Raw genomic sequence first — 22938 nt, 5'->3', positions numbered from 1 at the left:
CCATTTTGAACTAAAATTAAGACCTACGCAAAGTATGAAAAAGTAAGGAAAAGTGGTGACAAAGGCATAGAGAAGTGTGTGATTACATGACTGGAGACTTTTAGAAGCTAACTGGTGTTTTTCCGATTGTGTGTGTGACACCAGCGCTTTCACAACAAGTGTGCCCTCTAGGTTGAGGGTCCTCTGAGAGAACGTACACTGCACTTCAAATTCATTATTAAATGGCTTTTAACCAACTGAATTCTGGTTGTTCGAGCCAACAATTGTTAAATTTACACGTTCCCATTGTTCCTGGAAGCAGATTCCGCTGTCGAAGTCTTTCCGGAACTGGCGGAAGTGTACAGCGATAAATTCAGACCGGGCTGTTGGCAAAATATCACTTGCATTCCTGGATACTTTGGAAAGAAGTACAACTCACGGAGCTGACTGTCAATCTCACCAACACATTTCCCACATACATATCTAAGATCTAACTTAATGTATTTTAAGACCTATATGCAAAATATGGAGGTATTTAAGACTTTTTAAGGCCTAAATTTTTTTTTAAGATTCTGCAGAAATCCTGTATTTAGTCAAATCATACACAGAAGTGAGTGACAGGAGACCAAATGAAACACATGGTTACATTGAACAAAATGATTTAACAAAGGTCTAGTGGTGTATATGGCACTGAGTGTGTGCATGTGTGTGGTTCTGTATGCGTGTGTATAGATATGAGTCTTGGAGTATGAACTTACTTCTATATGAAGAACTTTGTCTTTAGGTTTTTGACTGGTGTATTTTGCCCCCTGCATCCAACTTTGGGCCCCTCCTCCATCTCTAACAGATGTACCAAAGATAAGACTGTACACCTATAGGACACAAGATAGCACATGAGGAAAAAAAAAAAATACAAAGAAGGGATGTGTAAAGTTATGAATGGCTAATCACCTCTCTGAGGCTGACTGGAGTGTTGAGCAGCAGGCTGGTTGTAGCGTTTGACAGAGAAAGGTTCCTGACCAGGAACTGCTGAAAAACAGACTGGTTCTTCAACACACTAGCCAGTGTGAAGCCTGCAAACACATACACACAAAATTGTTATAAATTAATCTTTCTGCTGGTGAATGTATTGTACTTTCTGAAATGAGAGCTTTGATTGGCTTCAAAACAACCTCTGAGCCCAGACACATCCCAACAACATAAAAGAACTAGCGGTGACAAAGGCTGACTGTCACGTTGCCTCACATCGTCTGTGTCTCCTCCAAAAAGCTGCACTTGAAGACACCACAAAGACGAGAGCGGATGGCCAACTAGTCGGCCGAATAACCACCGACAAGGGCTGCTAGTGCCAACTGTTCAGGCAACACCATAAAAACTAGGACCTCACTAACAGCCCCAACACCCCTGCTGGAAAAACCCGCGTAGACCAGCACCAAGACCAGCACCGCAACACGACATACGCTGGACCAGCATATGTTGTGTTGTGGTGCTGGTCTATGCTGTTTTTTCCAGCAGGGTCCTTGGGTGTCAGTGACACGTCAGCCATCAGTGCACACATTAAAACATATTCTGATGTGCCCCAAACAACTGATCTCGAGGAGTGGCCTGACAATGTGCTCAGAGTTAGCCTCTTTGTTTTCCTTCCAGTCTTTCTGGAGTAGTATCTTTGATTTGGTGATGGCTAACTTGGAATTAAATTCTATTTCAATCATCCCAATACAACAAACATTCAGTGTCACTGTTTTAACATTAAAGGACATGTTCACAAATCTGTCTTAATATTCAAACTGCCAGGGACCCCAGATTAAAAAATGTGCAATTTATGTTAATGTATGTAAAAATCCCACACTGTAGGTTTTATCTTTTTCTTGTATCATGTTGACTGAAGCCAAAGTGCACAACTAACATGAGATTTTTTTCTGCACCAGCATCTCTGCAGGATAATTACATCACTAAAATCCGCTGGGTGGAGGAAAGTCCACCTGCTTTGCATTTTGAAGAGCTAGGCAGCAACGCGGATGACTGAATTAATGTGATGATCATACCAAATTAGGTCAGCTAGGAGGCAATAACACAAGTTTACTGCAGGCCCTTCTTTGAAATCTCTAAACCTACCAGACATGTTCTCAGTCCCAATATGGATATCATACGAGTATGATACATGGCTTCAGTGACTGAGCAGGTGAACCTGTGTTTATTTCCTGTGCCACTTACATTTGAACAGTATGTTTGGAGCCACAGACGAAGTCGATCATTGTAAATTTCAAAATGGACTCTGAACTGAACTCACTTTACCAGAATTCCCCATTCTTTACACCTAGGTGCATAATTTTGCTTTGAGCTACTACTGGTCAGGGTGACAGACCTGCATCTGACCAGATGGTCAAAAATCTCCTTCCTCCTTCTTCCTCTTACACTCTACCCCTTCAGTTCTTATCCTCATAGGCTCCTCTCCATCGGCCCCCTCAGGGTCTTTGTATGCATCTAACCATCTTTTCTAACTTAGCATCATGTCGCCGCCCTAACCCCCACCCCCCCTTATTTTCCCTTCTTCAAGGCTGGTGTCCCGAGTTGATCTAATGTAAATTGGATCTTATTATGCATCATAAGAAATAATTATCCCTGATAACCATTAATTATTATTGATAGCCTAATTTAACCCCAAACCCCCTCTTAATTTTGCATGAGGACTACATAAGTATGCCTCATGTGATGCAGTGCACAACAAGTGCAAATCTTATGGTTACAGACCCCTGAAAGACAAAGTCAGTAGTCACACCAATACACTTGTTAAAGAATGGCTGTCCATCAGACCTTGGCTGCTGTTGAAGTTGCAGTCTGGTGGTAAAGGGGTGGAGCTGAGATTCTCCAGGTGCTGCTGCAGTGTTTCCAACTCTTGACCCAAACCAGGCGACTCAGAGGTGAAGAGTCGATTCTGTTCAGCCACTTCACTGATCCGCTCCAGCAGCTGGGTCACACTAACAGGGGGACAAGGAGACAGTCAGACATTTTTTAAACTGCACTGAAGAAGAACATTTGTCTTACTGTTAGACATGTTATTTCTCATTCATAAAACATGTACAAAACAGTGTTGCAGGAAGTTATGTGCTGAACCCTTTGCTGGTTGGTGAGAGCAGTGTGCTAGTTGCCTGGCTGGCTTTTTCCTGCCTCCAGTGTTTGTGCTGTGCTAAGCTAACTGGCTGTTGGCAAAAGCTTAACATTTATTGCTAAGACATGTAAATCTTATCAATCTTCACATCTAACTCTCATGAAAAAGCTCATCCATCTATCCATCCTTTTTTCTTATCAAAGATTGCTTTCCAGTTCCTCCTTGTGCAAAGCGTTCCAAGGCCAGATGAAATGTATTATCCATCCAGGGAGATCTGGATTTGGGATCTCCTCCCAGTTGGTTGTGCTCAGTTGGTATCCTGACCAGATGCCACAACCTCCTCAGCTGGCTCTGTTTGACACGACTCCACCACTTCCTCTTATTTAGGCTAACTTACCTTCAGGTGGAAGATGCTCCTGATGTTGTATTTTTGGGTCAGCAACTGGCCAGGTGTCATTGTCATGGGAATGTGCATCTATGAACTTGGGGGGAGGAGTTTCTGAATGAGCACTGATGGGATGGTTGAGTTTGAAATTCTAATATCAACAGTCTTTCCCCAGAATCAATGACTAACTGACTTTAGGTTTTAACGCCACTGCCCAGCAGCAGGTCTGATATGGATCAGGTGAGCGAATACATTGAGCTGTTGTTAGGTTATGTTTGGTTCTGGCACAGAGCTTTGTGAGAAGGAAACTGGTTTCAAATTGGACTACTGAACATTTAAAGAGGTTTACTGTTTTTTTGTTTTTTTTCTGTGCCAAAATGGAGCTTAAACAGATAAGCCTTCAGTCTCCTACCAAAGATTATACTGTCCTGCCAACAGGACTTTGTCGAACAGTAGCTCGACTATCGGTCGGTGTAGGATGGGCCTTAGCCATGCACAGCATGGTACAGAAGTACCTGTGTCTTGTACTAAGGGCTTCTGCAGTCTGGTTTATCTGCAGACATCTGATGGCACATGCAGGCACAAGTTACCAAAGTCAAGTCATGAGATGTGACAACAGCCTGGACCATAACCTGCACCACTTCCTATTTGCGGACAGATGTCTCCCTGGTGTTATGGAGATAAATCTGTGATTTTGGCAGAGAAAGGCAGATGGTCACCCCGGGTCACACCAAGCACTGCAATGACAGTTTGTTAGCAGGTTGGTCAGCTACCCCTCTCCCAACTCAGCCTTCTTTTCCTCAGGATGGGAACACAAAGTTACATGTGTTCATCCCACTGAAGAGACAAACATTAGTAATAGTCTGGAGCAATGAGGAGAAAAGAACATTTTGAAAAGAACTGATTACACAAATAGAAATGCCATATTTCCATCATGTTTTAATTTATTGTGACTGGTCCTCTATCATATTACATCACCTCTTTGTGCCCAACTTCCTCGCAACAGGGGTAATTATTCGATCTTTCATTTTGACATTTATCAGGTAAATAGTAAAACAGATTTAGCCTCTTAAAACTTCCTGTTCCTGACAGGGTCCTCACCAGTCCGCGACCAGTGTGTCCTCAGACCTGGCAGAGTCTGTGACTAGAATGAAATCCCCTGTGTTGACATAGTGAACGCAGGGTCGATTCCCAAAATCCACAACATGTTTTTACCTAATGAAATATTCTGCTTCAATCCATATTTGTTCCAAAAACATTTGCACTGTGGGAACATAAGTTTGCTCTCAGTTTTGTGCATGCACCTGACAGCATGGTATAGCAGTAATCTAACAGCATGAGATCCACATTCAACCATTCAACCATTCAATTCAAAATGCCATATGAATATTAATGAATGGAAATGAGCCACTGATCAATACGAAGAAAATTACAATTTTTTTACAGATTAAACAAGGTGTGTGAGGGTGTGGTGAAGGTTATAAAACACATCATTCTCTCATTCATTTTGTCCTCTCGTAGTGCACAGACAAGTGTAACAGAAGTCAGGCATAGTCGGCTTTCGGGTGAAATTAAATATCCACTATAACCTTTACATGTGACCTTCTCTAAACTTTTGAATGCGCATTGAACAGTTCAACGTTTTATTGCTTTCTGCACGACTTGCTGTTCTCTAACAAGGGGCTTAACGGCAAAATTCACAACAGGTGTTTGATCCCTGAATCGATCAATACATTTCCTGGTTCAATTGGAGTTGTGTATTTAAACTGTCCTCCTCATCACGCTGCTCACATTTTGACATCATGAGATCAAGACTATACCTAACAATCGATCAACAGTACCTCGCCATTGTAAAGTGGCCACTGAGCTTAGAGTGTCACACAGTGTCATCAGCAGGTCGCAACAGAGACACAGACAGATGGGAAGAGTCACAGAGAGGCATAGAAGTGGAGTTCCATTGGCAACTTCCCACACCGATGACCACTTCATTGTGAACAGTTCCCTGCGGAACCAGATGATGAATGCCACACTTTCCCCTTGCCTCCGAAATGTACATATGCATGGGTCAGAGTTTCAGTAGTATTATTTTATAAAAGTTTGGTAAAAAGTGCAACATTTCAAGACCTTTTTGTGCGTACAAAAGCGTTATAAATGAGGCCCCTGGTGTATCAAAAAGCTTTATGACACCGATAAATAATTGCTGACAAATCTACTCACGTGGAATTCTTGTACTGCAGGAAACCAAACTCATCCCTTTGTCCATCTGGGCACAGTGACTGCATGATGGGAATGATGCCAGCGGAGGTGAGTGGGGCAGCACTGTAAAAGGCTGGACACGAGGGAAAATGTGGGGGGGGGGGGGACAAAACCACAAACAAACAAAAAAAGGGTGTGGCAGAGGTAAGCGGGAAGGTGGCATGGGAATACAAATGTAGAAAAAGAGGAGGATGAAGACCAACAAGTGAAAAGAAAAAAAAAAAACAGGGGACCAAACAGGACAATGACATTGAAAAAGCAGAGGGAGAGATTATATGTTAATGGTGGAAAGGAGGAAAGATGTCAGGCCACCTGAAATGCAGCGCAACAGCTACTGGCCAGAGAGGCTCCCACATGTCAATGCTGAATCCACAGGCCTGATGAAAAAAGGCCCATCATGTATTTAATCAACAATCCTTGAGTGCTGGACAAGCTCTCAAACAGGAAAAAAAGAAACATCATCACTTAGAGTCCAATGTTTCCATGGTTACTGTGCTGCTGAAGCTTGTCTGTGAGTGGATCCTCTACTTTTGCCCACAGAAACACTCACCAACCTATTGTCCTCCAGCTCACCCCCTCTCTCACACCATCCATATTGAAATATCCAGCTATCCCTGTTCCTTACAAACACACTTATTAACATGTGTTGTTTCGCCATGACACTATTTCTGTTTATGCCTCACCAGACATTGGTTCTATGTGTCACTGATATTTTTAGGACCTTGTTCTCTGTATATCACTTTTATTTTTCAACAAATTAAAATTATTTAAGGTTGGGTAATTAAGTAAAGAATACTTAATCTCAGTTTTTACGATTTCTGCCCATGATTTCAAATGGTTGTATAAGACAGTCAATGGAGGGGTCTATCAATCAGTTATCAAGTGACAATTCTGGCTTATAATGTCACGGTGTGTTCCAATAGTTTAAGTGTAAGGCAGTGTGCTAGAAGTACTTGAATTCAATCAGTTCATTGACATGCGTCCTCTCTTACCAGCTCTCTGAGAATAAAGGTTGTCAAGTGAAAGAGTTAAACACAGGTTCGCGTCCATCACTGAGTTAAACAGGAATTATGGCAAGTCACTGAAAGAAAGCTGTTGTTTTAACAGACTCATAAATCATCAAAACACACAAAAACTGCACACCAGTACATACAGAGACTGCACATTCAAAGGAACAAGAAGCATATAATGTCTTGTATAATTCAGCAGATTTTAGGACACTGCAGGGAAACAGGGTGCAGTGATGGCCTGTTAGAAGCTTCTGTTTAATGTTTACAAATGATAGAATCAGACACCCAACAACATGATTATATAATGATTCTTTATAAGCCCATTTGTTTAGAAAGGCGAAATGACAAATATGTTCCTCTCTGTCCAGCAGTCAGTGCTCATCTGGACGGCGTTGAGCTCTTTAGCATCAGCGCTTAACAGTGTGCAACAGGATGCTGTCCTGTGGTGACGGTGGAGCTCCTCAACACTGGATGTGTCAGGACTGAGAGAAACACACTCACCTCCATACACACAGATATAAGTGACACCATGACTTCAGTCATTCAGTGGCTCAGACATGTTTAACACAGATTATTCTTCACTTACATTAAAGTGTTTATTATTGTGAGCACAATGACAAAGGTACCCAAATTTTATCTAAGTAATCGTTTAGGTACACAGTAAAGACGTTTGATGATGTCATGGAATAATGTGGGATCATGGGAGTTGTCTACATTAATTAACAACTACAATGAAAATCTGCTGATGCGACTCGGGCTGACATCTTCACAGATGAGGTAATGTATTAAAGAGATCACATCATCACACATTTTCAGGTTCATATTTATATGTGGGGTCCTTGTACAGTGAAACTGAGAAGAAGAGAAGGATGAGGAAGAATAGGAGTAACCAATGAGCAATCGATGATACCTTTTTCAGTACACTTCCTAAAAACATTTCTCATCACCCAATGGGTTTGTATTTGTAACATACCTCAAAGAAAGAAAAAATGATTTGAGCTGCTGAATGACTGATATGTGCTGGATCAGGATTAGGCAAACATAAAGTGTATACACACAGATGGAAGCCACGCCCCAACATGATTAACACATCCAGTTAAAAGTCAAGGGATTTTTTTTTCATTAATGTATCATGTCAGCCAGGGTCAGGTATGAGGGTAAAATGTATGACAACACTTACACACTGGTCCATCCAACATGTTGAGAACATGCATAAGGTACAGGAAAGCAAGAAACACAGCCAGAAAGAGACAAACAAAAAGAAAGAATAGCAGAGACACAACAAAGATGTGAAGAAGTAAAAGAACAAAGACACACAACATCAGAATAAACTGGGTACAACTGCTACAATGGCTGAAAGCAACAGTAAGTGCACAAAGAAACTAAAACGTGAAAAAAAGGACGTGTAACACAAGACTAGAGACTGAACCAAGGACAAAAAAAAAGTGTAACATATGACGGGAAGCAAACCACTTATTTGTAACAGCAGCAAATTAGCAATACTGTACGTGGTTGCCTGCTCTAAATGCATGATGGCGCTGCACAGAAGTACATAATCTTTATGCCTGCAGGGAAATCAGAGCAAACATGAGTCAGCAGTAGCTTTCACCTTAATACATGGTAATGTGGAGGGAAGGGCAGAAGGCACCATTCAACCCCTGTATACCTCCTCTCCATCCACCCTTCCCTCATTCCCTCATTGCCTTCCCTTCATTGAAATGTACCTTTAAACCTAACACATGGCTGTTTACTGTGTCTGCCTCACTGAAATCACATCACTATGACAGAGGAAGGACACACACACACACACACACACATGCACACACAGACTGTCTGTTAGAACTCTGGCCATGTCCATATGCATGCAGCTTTTTTTCTTTGCACTTTGGCATTTCGTACAAATGTAAACAGCATTCCAGGTCAAGAAAAAAAATAATCTTTCTGAAAACTCCTTCCAGAGTGAATTTTCTGTCATAGTGATGTCAAGAAACTAATTTTTCAATGTTAACGTCTCGATGGGCAGAAACTGGGATTTATGAAAGTATAATGCAAATATCCAAGATTGTTTCCTACTTCAATCTTGTCAGCAAAACAACAACAACAACAACAAAAAAACGCTGTTGCCAATGTTTTCTATAGAAATAGCATTATCCAGGAGGATTCTGTCAAGAGCAGTCATGTTTCCCTGCCTCATCTTTTTTATCCTGTTTTCGGGAAAAATGACCTCTTGAATCAATACTGGCCCTGGTACCTGTTACACACTGTACTGAAACCCCCCGCCAAAAAAAAACAAACAATACAAGTAAAAGTAAAAATCATTCATATTATTTTAATGACCAACCACAGAGTATAAAATCTACTTCTAGTTTACACCAACATGCACATACCCAGTGTGCGTGGATGGTCGTCTTATGTGTTTTCAGGTGTGTTAGTATGGACGGAGATCATTTTCAGAAATGGTGTTAAAATACTCAAATGGACACAGGTTGTTTCTGTTCACAAATACCTGTGCACATATGGACAATGGAAACCTTTACAGGTGGAGTAACAAGTCAGTGGTCTGTTCAATTTAATGATGAATAATACTGAATGAGAGTTAAATGAAGACAACGTGATTTTAACAAGAGGACCTAGACCTAATGTCTGCCTACCTTCCTTGACAGGAATCGCTGGTTTCTTCTGCCTTAGGCCCAAGAGGATGAAGAAGAGGACCAGTGGGATGAAGATCTCAAAGGCCAGCACCCACTGAAGAGCAAAAAAAAAAAAAAAATTGACATCATTATTTGTGCTGCACTTCCGAACACACAGCAGTTTCAGTGCAGTGATCGTGCTACAAGGTCAACCTCAGTCTTGGTTCTTTACCATGACTGACTATTTGTCAGTTCCCATCTCCCTGCTCGTGGATCACACTGAGGAATAGATTGAGTTTGCCTAAATATCGATCCATCACATCAGGAGGAGAGTGAGAGGTACGTCCAGTCTGCTAAACATACAGTGTCTGCTCATGGCTGCCACAGCTAAACCTTTAATAGTGGCAATCGGTTTAAAGAAGGATGTATAGAGCACATCTTGCACCATTTGCAAATGTCACTGTCCACTTAGTGTGCACAGTTAGCAGCATACTGTTTAAAGTACACTCACATAAACTCAGACTGATGTGAGCAAGCTTACTGACTACAGGACCTTCTGTCTTAATACACAAACCACCTCACTGGGCTTGACTATGAGCTCACATTTTATATCTGATCAATACCACAAACTATTAAGTGACTTCAACCATATAAATGGCTTACCTCTCCATCCTCAGCCTGTAATCCTGCTCATGCATTCTGTTTTTCCTTTTTTTTCCACTTTAGGAAGAATACTATCAGCAGCAAAGAATTCATTTAGTCAGCCTCTCAAGTAGACACACAACAGACTACCAAAACTGGCAAGTCACATTTAGGAGAGAGGAGATGAGAGGTGGAGAGAGCTGTGGCTCACAGTTTACATCCTGTTCTAACATTTATGGTAAGTGTTTGTGAGTAATGATTATTTTTGAGAACTACTATCAAGTAACCCATTAGTGCAGCTATTACCTCACTGAATTGGATCTTGTATAAGCTGTTGGGATTTTCTTGCATGGACAATATTGTATTTTTTCTCTGTTGGCTTCCAAGTAAAATCCTGACCAGAAAAAAATCCTGATTAAAATACTGTATTTTTCAGTGACATAGTGAAAGGGTAAATGGAACAACCTCAGGATCAGACCGGAGGGTGTTGGCGCTCGACCATGCAGTGGAAGGCTGGTCAAGCTTGCAAAGGTTCAGGTAAAGCCTGCAATCCCTCTCTCGTTGTAACAAGCCGCAACAGTTCAGTACATGCTGATGTCTGCTAGTTAGTCCTCGCCCTGTGCAGTGGCACCAATGAATCACACCTGCGTTCACCATCACCACCCAGTTACCATGAATGGCTCCAGCATCTTACAAAGCCATGATTACTAAAGATGCACAATATGGATTTTTTTTGCAGCCAATACTGATAAATGATAGCCACCTGATTGTCATGGATGATACGAATAAGATATGGAAAAATTGCTATAAAACCATACTATCAAATGGGTAGTACGCCTCCAGGAGCTGAGAGGCGCCTCTGTCACTTTATCCTCCATGGTCATTATAACTTGTTGTGTGATGACAAGGCCACATGAGGGAACTGAATCTACTGTCAGGAAACATGATGACAAACATTTTCTCTGCTTGTTTGTCAGATATAACAATATAGTGCTATCCTTTTACAATGCCAGGACAGAACAATGGGAGCCATGATGTCTTTGTGTGTCTGTCTTCGACATTCGCACACCCATGCACAGCTGGTGTGTGTGTGTGTTTGTTCCTATCTGTGAAGGTCATGACGTACAAAAAGGCCTTTGAGACAGAGACAAGGGAGCACTGACACACAGTTACATTTTAAAATACACTGAAATAACAGAACTTGTGCAGCGCCCTCGAACCTCCTGTTCACTTGTGCAACGCACTTGAACCCCCCCACCCTAATCAAGCCATCTATCAATTCAAACAAAATTATCTTTAAGCTAAACAATGGCATGGTCTTTGTTAGTGAATGAGACTTTGTGAACCCTAAGAAATATAAAAAAATATCGCACTTCTCTGGGGGCATGAACGATCCACCCAGACAACCTTACTGCTGTTGACGTCATCCAAAAAACTGCTCACCATCACCAGACATCACGAAATTCAACCCACGCCTCACCTTAGTCTCATCAGTACTGCTTCATAATCTATGCAGCTCAAATTCCCCCCAATCTCCTCTGTCTCGCCACCTCAGCCATCCTGAACAGCTTGTCACAAAAAACCCATTCATCATACTACAGCGGATGGTGCAGTTTCAAGTCATTCATACCCTTTGCAACCTCCTCTTTCCCTCCATCGTCATCGTAACAATAACCAGCTCCATCACTTACTCCCATACAATCCTCAAAATCAGATCATCCACTACCCAAGTATAATCCTCTTGGCATTCTTCGGCCTCCTGCGATGCACGACCCCTCTCAACACGCAACCCTCTTGGACACTCCATCCACTCCCAAGACACCGTCCGATTCAACCTCAAATGGAGCGCGACCGACTGTTTCAGCCTCTCTCATCCCATCTTTCTCTTCCGACAGAACTCGTACTTAAGCCCTTATGAACCCATCCTATAATACATACACTAGAGACAGGTCCTCAGCTGCGGTCCTTCCAAGTATACAACAGCTACACCCGCAGCCACCTCAGCAATATCCACCAAGCAAATTTCCGCACAACCCAGCAATACATTTAGGGGATGATGAAGCCACATTGACCAAAATGTGCACCCATCGAGACGTACCCCCATTCTGAGTCTCAGCCTCACTTGTTCCTGGACGTCTAGCCAATCCGCACCCCATTCAAACCCCCCTCTTCATCCACCAACCTTGAACCCCCTTTCCTTCATCCACCAACCTCGACCCCACCCTTTCTTCATCCACCAACCTCGACCAGTCCTTTTCCTTCATCCACTAACCTCGACCCCCTTCCTTCATCCAACGACCCCGACCCTGACCGCTCTTACCTATCCTTTCCAAATAATTCTACCGATTTAAATAAACAACCTTAACATTAAATTGTGGCATGGTCTTGTTAGTGAAATGGAGTTATTATGACTAGGGTTAAGACACTCGACCACGCCACTCCTCGCTAAGCCACTCTGACCCAGACATGCGCCCATCGAGACGTACCCTCATCCTGAGTCTCAACCTCCCTGGTTCCTAGACGGTCCATCCAATCCGCAACCTTTTCATTAAATTGTGGTATGGCTTTGTTAGTGAAAATACCTGCATTGATGTCAAGTAAATGTAGCCTGTAAGCCTCATATAACACAGGCACTCAGCAGATAAGCAGCCATCATGAGGACTATTAGTCTCTTCCATGCCTTGGAAGAACAGAAGCAAATGTCTGATTTGAATAAGAAAACAGAGAGAGTGCTCTGTGAGAGTGTCTGCACCTGCAGTTTCCCTTCACATCTAAATATTAGAGGTCACATTTTCTGCAGGCATCAACTCACTATCACTGCTGCCCGGGACCTCAACTCCCACTTTAGCTTTAGTTGAATTTAAACATAACATGCTATCTATATTAGACTTGGGTGCTGGACGGATAACTTGTTTATGGGAGATTTGTTTGAGATGATAATTGATATATTTTTTTACATTTCATTTGCTAAATGAATGGTGCTTCAGGACAGCCACCAAGCTAAAAAGAGAGGACGGGGAAGACCAGATCAGCTTGCTCATCTATGTGATGGGTAGTGAAGCAGAAAAGATATTTCACTCATTCGAGTTTGAAGAAGAGGACCATAAGAAGGACTATAAGGTCATAGTGAAGACATTTGAAGACTACTACATTCCAAGATGGAATTTTATACATGAAAGAGGACGCTTTTTTTTCAGTGGAGCAAGCTTCCCGGTGAGAAAGCAAGATACACAAGAGTGCTGTATGAGCTTGCAGAAAATTGTGACTTGTGTATTATGACAAAAGAGATGAACACAGCAGTGGCTTGCTAAAGACTGAACCTGTTTAAATCATTCTCAAAGAAGATGCACAGCCATATGTAGTCCACACTGCTAGGCATGTACTGCTACCATAGAGGAAATCATGCCACGGCTCTCAGGATCTACGGTGTCACTAGATGCTGCTAGTGGAGGACCAGATTCCTCTGCACAAGGAAAGCCAAGAACTTACCACCTTCATCACTCCTTCTGGGAGATATGCCTTCTGCAGGCTCCCATTTGGAACAACAAACGCTCCTAAAATATTCCAGCGGAAAATAGCTGAGACCCTACAGGGGCTGGAAGGAACAGAAGTCTGTATGATGACATCCTGGTACATGAAGAAACTGAGGAGTTCCATGATATGCGCCTCAAGCAAGTGCTGGAACAGATTAGGGCAGCTGGCCTCAAGCTAAACAAAGACAAATGTAAGTTCAGACAGCGACAGATCTGCTTCCTGGAACATGTCTTCACTGAAGACGGTGTTAAACCTCACCTAGAGAAAGTGGCAGGGATCAACAAGTTCCCGCAACCCCAAAACATGACGGAGCTTATGGTCAATTACATGGCCAAATTAATTCCGGAACTCTCTACCACAGGATAGCCACTCTATGAGCTACTTAAGGTGAAAGTGGAATGGCCGTGGGGACCCGGAGAGCAGACAGCCTTAGCATCAGCACCTGTACTCTCCTACTATGATGCTACCAGGCCCACAGTGGTGTCGGCTGATGCCAGCAGCTATGGGCTCCGAGTCATGCTACAACAGCATGGTGAGGACTGGAAACTGCTCCAGGAGACTCAAGACCAGGTATGCTCAATTCGAAAAAAAGAATGCTTAGCCAGCGTTTGGGCATGTGAACGCTTCAAGAAATATCTGTTTGGACTTCACAGCTTTAAACTGATCACCAACCACAAACCCCTGGTAGCCTTAATTAACAGTAAAGACCTAGACAATGTCCACATAAGGTGCCAGAGACTGCTGATGAAACTGATGTACTTTAACGCAGAGGCTGACCCCTTGATTCCACCAGATCCAGGTCTGCTGCGTTACAGCTCTGCAACGGCAGCAACATAGACGATAGGTTTCACTCATATTTAACTTCCACCAGGTTCTCCTTCACAGCTCCAGCAGTCCAGAGCCCTCCAGAGCAGAACTTCTATTTCTGGTGGATGGCAGAGCACAACGCAGCAATTCAGCTGAATTTAGCACAGAGTGGACAAGAATTCATGCACTGAAACAACAGCAGAACATCTGGTTACTTCTCAAAATAAAACACCTTTGACTGTTGACGCCAGCACAAAAATCTCAAAAAAGAGACAAATACAAGCTCTTCCACTAATCCTTCGGTCGGGAACACTTTGTGTTTATAAGAAATACCTACAACTATGGTCACGAGTGATTATATAATTGTCGTGGGAACTCCTCGGTCTCGCGACTTCAGCTCTCTGGCAGTGCTACCTCTACCTCGGCTGAACCCAGGAGACAGTGTTCTCATGAAACTAGACAATGAGAAACAATGGTCAACACCAGGTACTGTTCGTGTGTCCACTCCCAGATCTTAATGGGACTGAAATGACCTTGGCTAGAGCAGCAGCTTTGCCTGCATCAGAGACAGTGACTGTGACTCGCTGAGGTCAATTCTGTGAAATACACAGAAAATGTAAATGTTGTATTTGTTTATATGATATGTTAAATGTAAGATTGTGAAAAAAAAAAACTAAACAAAATTAAAAGGGTTGGAAATGTTACAGCGGTATGTGACAGTAAGTGATTAATAAATTAAATGTATAAGTAGTACCCGCCTACAAGATGCTGTGCAGCCAAACCTCTCACCCTTGCAGGAGTGAGGATTTCCCTCTCAGCAAGACGCAGCCTACTGTGCACTTTTTCTTGGCCCATGTCAACTCTGCTGTTTCCCCAGCTACAACGTTGACAACAGCCACGGTCACCTCGCTAGCTGCAGGCTGCAGTGCTGTTTGCTGCTCAAACAAGTTGGACTAACAAGGCGGATGGACACACACTTACCAGCATAAGTGTGGTCACAAGGCTTATTTAGTGTCTGGGCAGATAGAAAAGATATATAGCATGTATTGTATGTTTTTAAAGCTGGGGATGGTCATGCTGCTCAGAAGCATGTTGTATAATATTTGTAGAAAACGTCTGCGTTGTGTAGTCAACGTGGCTAATGTTAGCTCCTTTAGTTGCTGTCATATGTATGAGCCCAACGGTAACATCATTAGATCCGTCAGCTTGTAGCTAACGTTAGCTAGCTAGCTATAATAGACTACTGCTGTATGAAACATATTTACATGTAATATTACTGTTTACACGCTGGCCAGCTTTTACACGTAATATGGATATAATCCATTTAGCAGTGTTCACAGGAGCACTGTTACAATGGGCTGTTTAAATATTAGCCAGACAAGATGTATGTGAGACAAATTATTGTGTGCTGCACGTGTTAAAGGCTAAGTACACTGTTTGGATGTCAAGAGAAGTTAGATGGTATATATGGGACGTTCATTTATACAGACTTTGAACTAGACGTTTTACAAATGTGCTGATGTAGCCTATTTCTGTATCCTACAGTTATGAGAGGGAGACAATTTGCAGCAGAACCATGACCTGATGTTTCCACTATTTCTGCAGAGTCTCTCTGAGAAGCAACTTGTTGCTGATTGCAACATGGATCAGACCACTGCTATAAGTGATATGTGTCTATGATGGAAACATTTCACAGGTGTACTTCTTTCAAATCAAGCTGGTGTGCTTTATGTGCATGAATTTGCTCCTTTGTAGGAATATAATACAAAAGGCAATGACATCATTTTATTAGCTGCACCAGGGAAATGCTTCAAGTACTGGTCCTAGCAGGCACATGTCAGCCTACCACTTGAGACTATTACATATTAGTAAGACATTTTTTAAGAAAGTATTTCAATTCATGATCTGATGGTCATTTATCCACAGTAGAATGTGGGAAACTGCACATTATACACCCATAAACCTCTTGTAATAATAATTTGCCACCCATCACATAAGCTTCCCAGAGGTCTAACCCCAGACTTCTATTTTTTACTCTACATAGAAACAATTCTGTTGTCTTTAAGAGAATCAATACATTTTTATGTCCAATAAACAACATGTAACTTAATGTCTCATACACAAATATGAGATATGTCCTGCAAATTCATTTAGTTTTCTATCCATATCCAGTTTTCTGTAATCATTTTTTTGCAGAAATTATGACATTTGACTAACAGGAGTTGAGGAGTTGGACAGGTAATGTAGAAAGTTTCACAAAGCTGGAACTCCCTTCTCTTTGGCTAGGTAGTCCAAGGTGTATAACAAAAACATCCAGAAAGTAGCGCTTGTACAAACTACTGTCCAAAAAGATTACAAATGTGTAGTTAATTGCTCTGAAAGTAAAGTTTTGCTGACCCAAGTCCTTTAAATAATCCAACTACAACAGTCTGCAAGAAAAAAGCTGCATGTTGTTAATAGCAGTATCAGTGTCACCCATCTCAGTGCATGAACATTACAAAAAAATAAAAAATACTGGCTTAATGGCTATTCACTGCTTGTGGTCCATGATTTAATTTTTGAATTGTAGGGATGGTCAGACAGCTCGTGTGCATGCGTACAAGTTGAGGATGATTGAGATGTATTGGGAAAAGACAAGTGGGAGCAGACGTATGTGGGGTTTCATGAATCTGATGAAAACACTGCATGTTTAGTGTTTTGTCTGTTCACAGATTTCTACACGAGTATACATAAAGTTTTAGACATTTGGCCCCTGGTCAAACAGATCAGTTTTACATTTTACAAAACAATGCACACCCTGGCACAAACACACACAAAAGCCTCTGCTGACTGTAGAATCATTAATATTCATCATCCACAGACGTCTGTGCTGCACACCAGTGATGCCATTCAAAACACTTGGAATAACAATGAACCCAGTGTTTGAGTTAGAGTGTGTGGGAGGTTGGCCAACCCGCACAGGCAGACAGAAAAAGGTCCATTTATGAATATTGGTTTACACAGGGATTTACATCTCAGAGGAGGTATTACTATATTAATATACATGTTTTTTTTTCACTAAATTGTGTGAGGACACATCTGTAGTTTAAAAATAATCTTCACGATGAAGTTAACCTTGTTATTGTTGTATTCTGTAAATATGTTTGTCAGTATGCATTATGATAATTTTAATGATAATGATCCGTATGTAAATAACAGATAAATATATGACTTTATATACTTTAATACAAATACTTTCCTGTATTGATGGGGATGGTCGGACAGCTTGTGTATAAAATTTCAGGATGATTGAGATGCACGAGGAAAAGATGCGTGGAAACAGACATACCGTATGTGGGGTTTTATACACCTAATGGAAAGACTGTGTATGCATGTTACCCGTTTTGTGTGTACATAGATTTCTATACTTGAATAAACACAGAGTTTTGGACATTTGACTCCCAGAGGGGAGAGGATGTTTTCACACCATCCGTTTGGCACCAAATTAGCTCCGCATATACAAACTGTCAACACTGAAAACAGAAATAATGTTTTATCAGCAGTAACTAAGAGTTTCCTGAGTGCAATAGATAAGTGTAAAAGCAATGATTCTAGCCTTCAATTATGACTACTCATGACTTCCTTTATGAAAATAGAGTCTGCTTGCATTTGGTATCATCGTTTGTCCAGTGATCCAATAGCAAGTGGGCAGCTTTACAGTCAGCAATGCACAAATGACATTAACATGCATCTTGTTTCATAAATTGAGTGTAAATGTTGAAATCAGATGAAAAAGTGTGTTCAAACAGCTGCTAAATTTTGGCAAGTAAGACACACTTTGGACACAGAAGCAGACAGGCTGGTACAGCAGAGATGTGAACCCATTTACACAGTGCACAATCAATTCGGCCTGTTGTTGTGGCTTCTTCTCCTTCTTCTGGAAGACTTCTTTTGAGGTGGTATGTCTGGACCACTCTTGAATCTATTTTTAACCTATTAGAAAACTGGCAAATCCAAAATATCCATATGTGCGGCTTCATAGAAAATCTGTTTGCATGAGTGGGTTCTTGAGCCCGCATGAGCCCAATGTCCACTTGAAACAAAAATAGTGATAGACATGAACACATCTGTACATTAACAGCATGACAAATTGACTGATGAATTTAAAACAAAATGGCAGTTCAGTCTAGTTATCAGGCTACACGACACTGCAATACCGCAGTGCTGGATGCACTGTTTATTTCAGCAGGGATATTCATTTTGGTTTCATGGTGTTATGTCAGGACCATGTCACGGTCATCATGTTGTCATGGCAATGGCACCACATGCAGATGCCGAATCCTGGCACCTCCTTTAAATTGTGCAACATTTTTTTTTTTTTTTAATTTTTCAATATTTCAGCTTTTTTGCTAAAAGACATATTTCAGAAAAAAAGGAAATACATTCATCAGCATCTGAGAATAAAGCACAGGTTTTGGATTAAGAGAAACGTGGTTTGAGATATTTGAGATGGTCACAGTATTTCCCACATGTTGAACTTTTAATGTGAAGATGCAGACCATATTATCATTACCATCTTGTTGCTGCTGTTTACATTCCCTTCAACACAAACTGATAAATATCAGTCCCAAATGATGTATAATTGTATGTGTACGCAATAAATCACTCTATATGTTCCATGTTTGTATAGCATGAAAGATAAACTGTCTTTCATTTTGTTACACAAACCTGTGATATATGATGACTAATACATCACCTTGAATTTAGGTCACATTATCAGTAGGGCTGGGTAACGAACTTTAGTTCAAGTATGAAAATATGCCTTGTCTTTCGGTGCCAAGTTTCGGTTATGCCCACAGACGGGGTTCACGTTTATCTGTGTTATGAACTGTAGTGTACTTGCTAAGGCCGGCAACACGACTAATTTGATGAAGCACCTGTGCGTACACTGAATCAGTTTAAGAGCAGAAAGTTGCACCATGTTTGACTGCAAGGAGTGCTGACTGCAGCAACCCTCTCAGCATTTTATGGTTATGTAGCTAGCTAAATCAAAAGCTAACTAGAGATTGACAGTAACAGATAAAGCTTAGCTTGTAAAGATGTGCTCATCAGTTGGGTCCGCTGGTTAAACAGCTCACCTAATGTTCACTATTATGTTTATCTTCTCCTCACAGTGGACACCATCAGCCAGGAGCAGGCTTGTCTGTGTCCTGACAAAGCAGACATGTTGATTTTTCTGAAGAAAAAATGATGAGTGAAAAGGTCCTCAGTATGTAGCAGTGAGCATTATATATTGACTTGTCACTTGTTTGCAAGTGTTCTTTTGTACTGGAAATTATTCATTGTTTGTTTTTTTCTGTAAGAAAACTGCTTGGAGTGGAAAAATACCAAAGCTGAATGGTAAAATTCAAGAATTGTACTGTAATATTTTATGTAATTTTCTTTTTGTTAGAACTGATATTATAAAATTGGTATCGAAAAATCGTTCAGGAAGGTGAAGGCATAGGTATGGGTACCGCTATCGAAAAGGTTTGATTGACAGCCCTAATGATCAGATCAGGACATGACATGGTTCGACCTTTCTCCACTCAAACACATGCACACATTGCAGAGATATGCCCCGACTCACCCACATATAAAGCCATGGTTGTAACACAAAGGATCGTTAACGCTGCTGCTGATTTATTATTAAATAGACGCTCACCACTCATTTGGCGATCAATTATTAAGAAAGGTGAACATCCAGGGAACGGACATTGATATGGTGATATCTTACAAGTGCCTTGGAGTTCGTCTGAACAACAAACTGGACTGGACTGATCTCACTGCAACAACATATAAGAAAGGTGAGAGCAGACTCCATCTGCTGACTTGATAAACTTATCGAGAAGGCCAGCTGCATCCTGGGATGAATATGTGCATATGTGCAGGTGGTGGGAGAGAGCAGGATGGTGGACAAGCTGTCATCGCTGCTGGTGAAGGAGTCCCACCCTGCAGGTCACATTCAGAACACTGGGCAGCTCCTCCAGACTCTACAACCAGCACTGCTCCCAGTAGACGTCAATTGTGCACTGTGCAATAAAAACTCTACACATAACCCATTTCCCATTTTGGTTTGCACTAACTGGGCAATTTTCATAACCATATGTATTATTTATTAATAACAATACACTGCCACACTGTTATAATTACACTGTTCATATTGTACATGTATATACCATGTATATGCAAGCCTATGTCTATTGCTTACCTTTTTATTACATTGTTTATTTTTACTATTATTATTGTTTATTGTAGTATTTCTGTCCTTTGGCTGCTGTGACACAGACATGTCCCCGTTCGTGGGACAAATAAATTGTTCAATATAACTTTCTTATTTATTGGTTGGCGAGTTTGCCTTTTGCCTTTATCAAACTGGCCAGGCATGTTTGTTTGGTAGCTCGTTCAACAAGTTAGGTCAAGATTCGTCTCTGTTTCTCTCTCTGTCTTTATGGTGTTTTTTTGCAGTCATCTCAGACTCAGGGAGGAGCCACCAGCTGCACTGCATCACCTTAATCAAGGCCTCGTTACCACAGTGAAGCCATGTTCAAACCTTTTTTACCAAGTGAGTTCTCTTTTGCTTGGTACATTTTGCCTAAAGAAAACCTTTTTTTTTCCATCTGCTCACAGTCCAGCCTTCCTGACTCTGGCCCTGCCTATCCCCCACCCTGGACCAGATCCTCTCTGCCCCTCCTTCTCTCGGTTACCTGCAAATTAAGAGCTTGCACTGAAAGATGGAGAGAGTGAAATTCTCATCAGTTATTCGGGCTGATGTAATGCCAGCACTTGCGCAAGGTTACCAAACTAACAGATCAGGTATAAGAGTCGGTATCTGGAAGGAAAAAAACTTTTTCTTTTTTCTTTTAACTAAACTGTATTCTGTACCTGCAGTGAAGGTTTTAATAAGTACTGTTAAATGGTGCTAGTCATTAATTTGTTGAATATGTTACGGTACAGTCATTAACATTTACACTATTTATCATTAATGGTGCTACTTTGAGATGTGTATCGTCTTTGTTATTGTCCTATTTGTTGTCTTAAATGTATGGTGGGGGATGAACCGAGTATTTTGTATCACATCATAAACTAAACTATACCTAAACTGACAGCTCAACAAGGAAGCTCGACCAATGTATCACACCTTATTTGTGATCATGGAGTCAACGCGTGGAAAGAAGCTGGTCCAGAAGGAATCACAAGCAGCATCCTCAAGGCCTGTGCAGACCACATAGGAGAGGTTTTCACCTCCATCTTCAACCTCTTGCTACTACAATCTGCAGTCCTTACCTGCCTGAAGTCAGCAACCATCATCCCAGTCCCAGAGAAAGGTACAGTGAACTGCGTTCATGACAATCTCCCAGTTGCTCTCACCCCCATAATCACCAAATGTTTTGAGAGACTCATCCTCTCTAACATTAAATCTGCTTGTTAAAATAATTCAGAACTGGAGGAAGGAGATCAGAGTCAGCTCAAAGTTCAAACAAGGTTTTAATCTTGTACAAGAAGAGCATTGACAGAGCAACACGCAGGTCTGTTACAAAGTGAAGACACAATATGTGAAGAGAAAAGCATGGTATTTATCTCTCTCTGTGGGTGTGTTTTTCACTACAATAGTTCCTAATTTATGACCTGCACTTAAAGGAATACTTCACAGAGAAGGAAGTGATAAGCTCCAGTGGTCACTCAATACCAGACATAGTAGGTAATAAAACTGCCTAAAACAAGGTCACAAGTTACAGGTCATGTTAAACAGCTACAATGAACATTCCTGTGTAAGACTCCAGTTCACATTTCTGTTTTAAGTATAAAATTTCCATCACACTGCTGTCCCTGCTGACCCTATCAACAGAGGATGCTGTCAACACAACACTCCACACAGCCCTTACACACCTGGATCAGCCCAACATGTATGTAAGAGTGCTGTTTGTGGACATCAGCTCAGCATTCAACACGGTTATCCCCTAAACTAATCCGCAAACTGAGCAACCTGGGCTTAGGCAGTTCACTGTGAACCTGGATACTGGACTTTCTCAGCAACAAACCACAAAACGTCAGGACGGGAGGCTGCACATCATCCACCCTCATCCTCATCCACCCAACACTGGCACACCACAGGGGTGTGACCTCAGCCCCTTCCTCTACTCCCTCTTCACCAGTGACTGCTCCCCCATTCATCCCACCAACGCCATCATCAAATTTTCCTAGGACACAACTATTATAGGACTGATAACAAATAACGAGTCAGAATACAGGGAGGAGATACAGCATCTGACGGAATGGTGTTCAGACAATGATCTGGACTTAAACGCCTTGAAAACCAAGGAACTGATCGTGGATTTCCAGAAATCCAAATGCACAGATCTCTCTGCCTATAAATGCATGGAGAGGAGGTAGAGAGGGTAGAGAGCTTTAAGTTCCTTGTGGTTCACATCTCGGCCATCTTTGCCTGGAGAACACACATCTCTCATTAGGTGGGGAAGGCCCAACAGAGACTGTACTTCCTCAGGAAGCTAAAGCATGCTCACCTTCCTCAACACCTGCTGACCAACTTCTATTGATCAACGAAGG

The 22938-nt window shown here is 41.6% G+C and overlaps 1 protein-coding gene across 2 annotated transcripts in view; it reads right to left on the bottom strand.

Annotated features, from left to right (window-relative positions):
* The window catches only part of abca2 (ATP-binding cassette, sub-family A (ABC1), member 2), a 79373-nt gene that overhangs the window by 39779 nt on the left and 16656 nt on the right, over positions 1-22938 (bottom strand). The window contains exons 2-7 of one of the 2 annotated variants that reach the window (XM_037098062.1): positions 9391-9484; positions 8998-9000; positions 5691-5802; positions 2794-2957; positions 931-1052; positions 738-851 (exon numbers count right to left, since the gene is read on the bottom strand). In XM_037098062.1, coding sequence (XP_036953957.1) covers positions 738-851; positions 931-1052; positions 2794-2957; positions 5691-5802; positions 8998-9000; positions 9391-9484 — 609 coding nt within the window. The remainder of the gene's footprint in view (positions 1-737; positions 852-930; positions 1053-2793; positions 2958-5690; positions 5803-8997; positions 9001-9390; positions 9485-22938) is intronic. The other variant, XM_037098063.1, reaches the window with a different exon arrangement.

This window comes from Acanthopagrus latus, chromosome 5 (assembly GCF_904848185.1).
Source record: "Acanthopagrus latus isolate v.2019 chromosome 5, fAcaLat1.1, whole genome shotgun sequence".
NCBI lineage: Eukaryota > Metazoa > Chordata > Actinopteri > Spariformes > Sparidae > Acanthopagrus > Acanthopagrus latus.
This window is presented reverse-complemented; position numbering and strand designations above follow the sequence as displayed.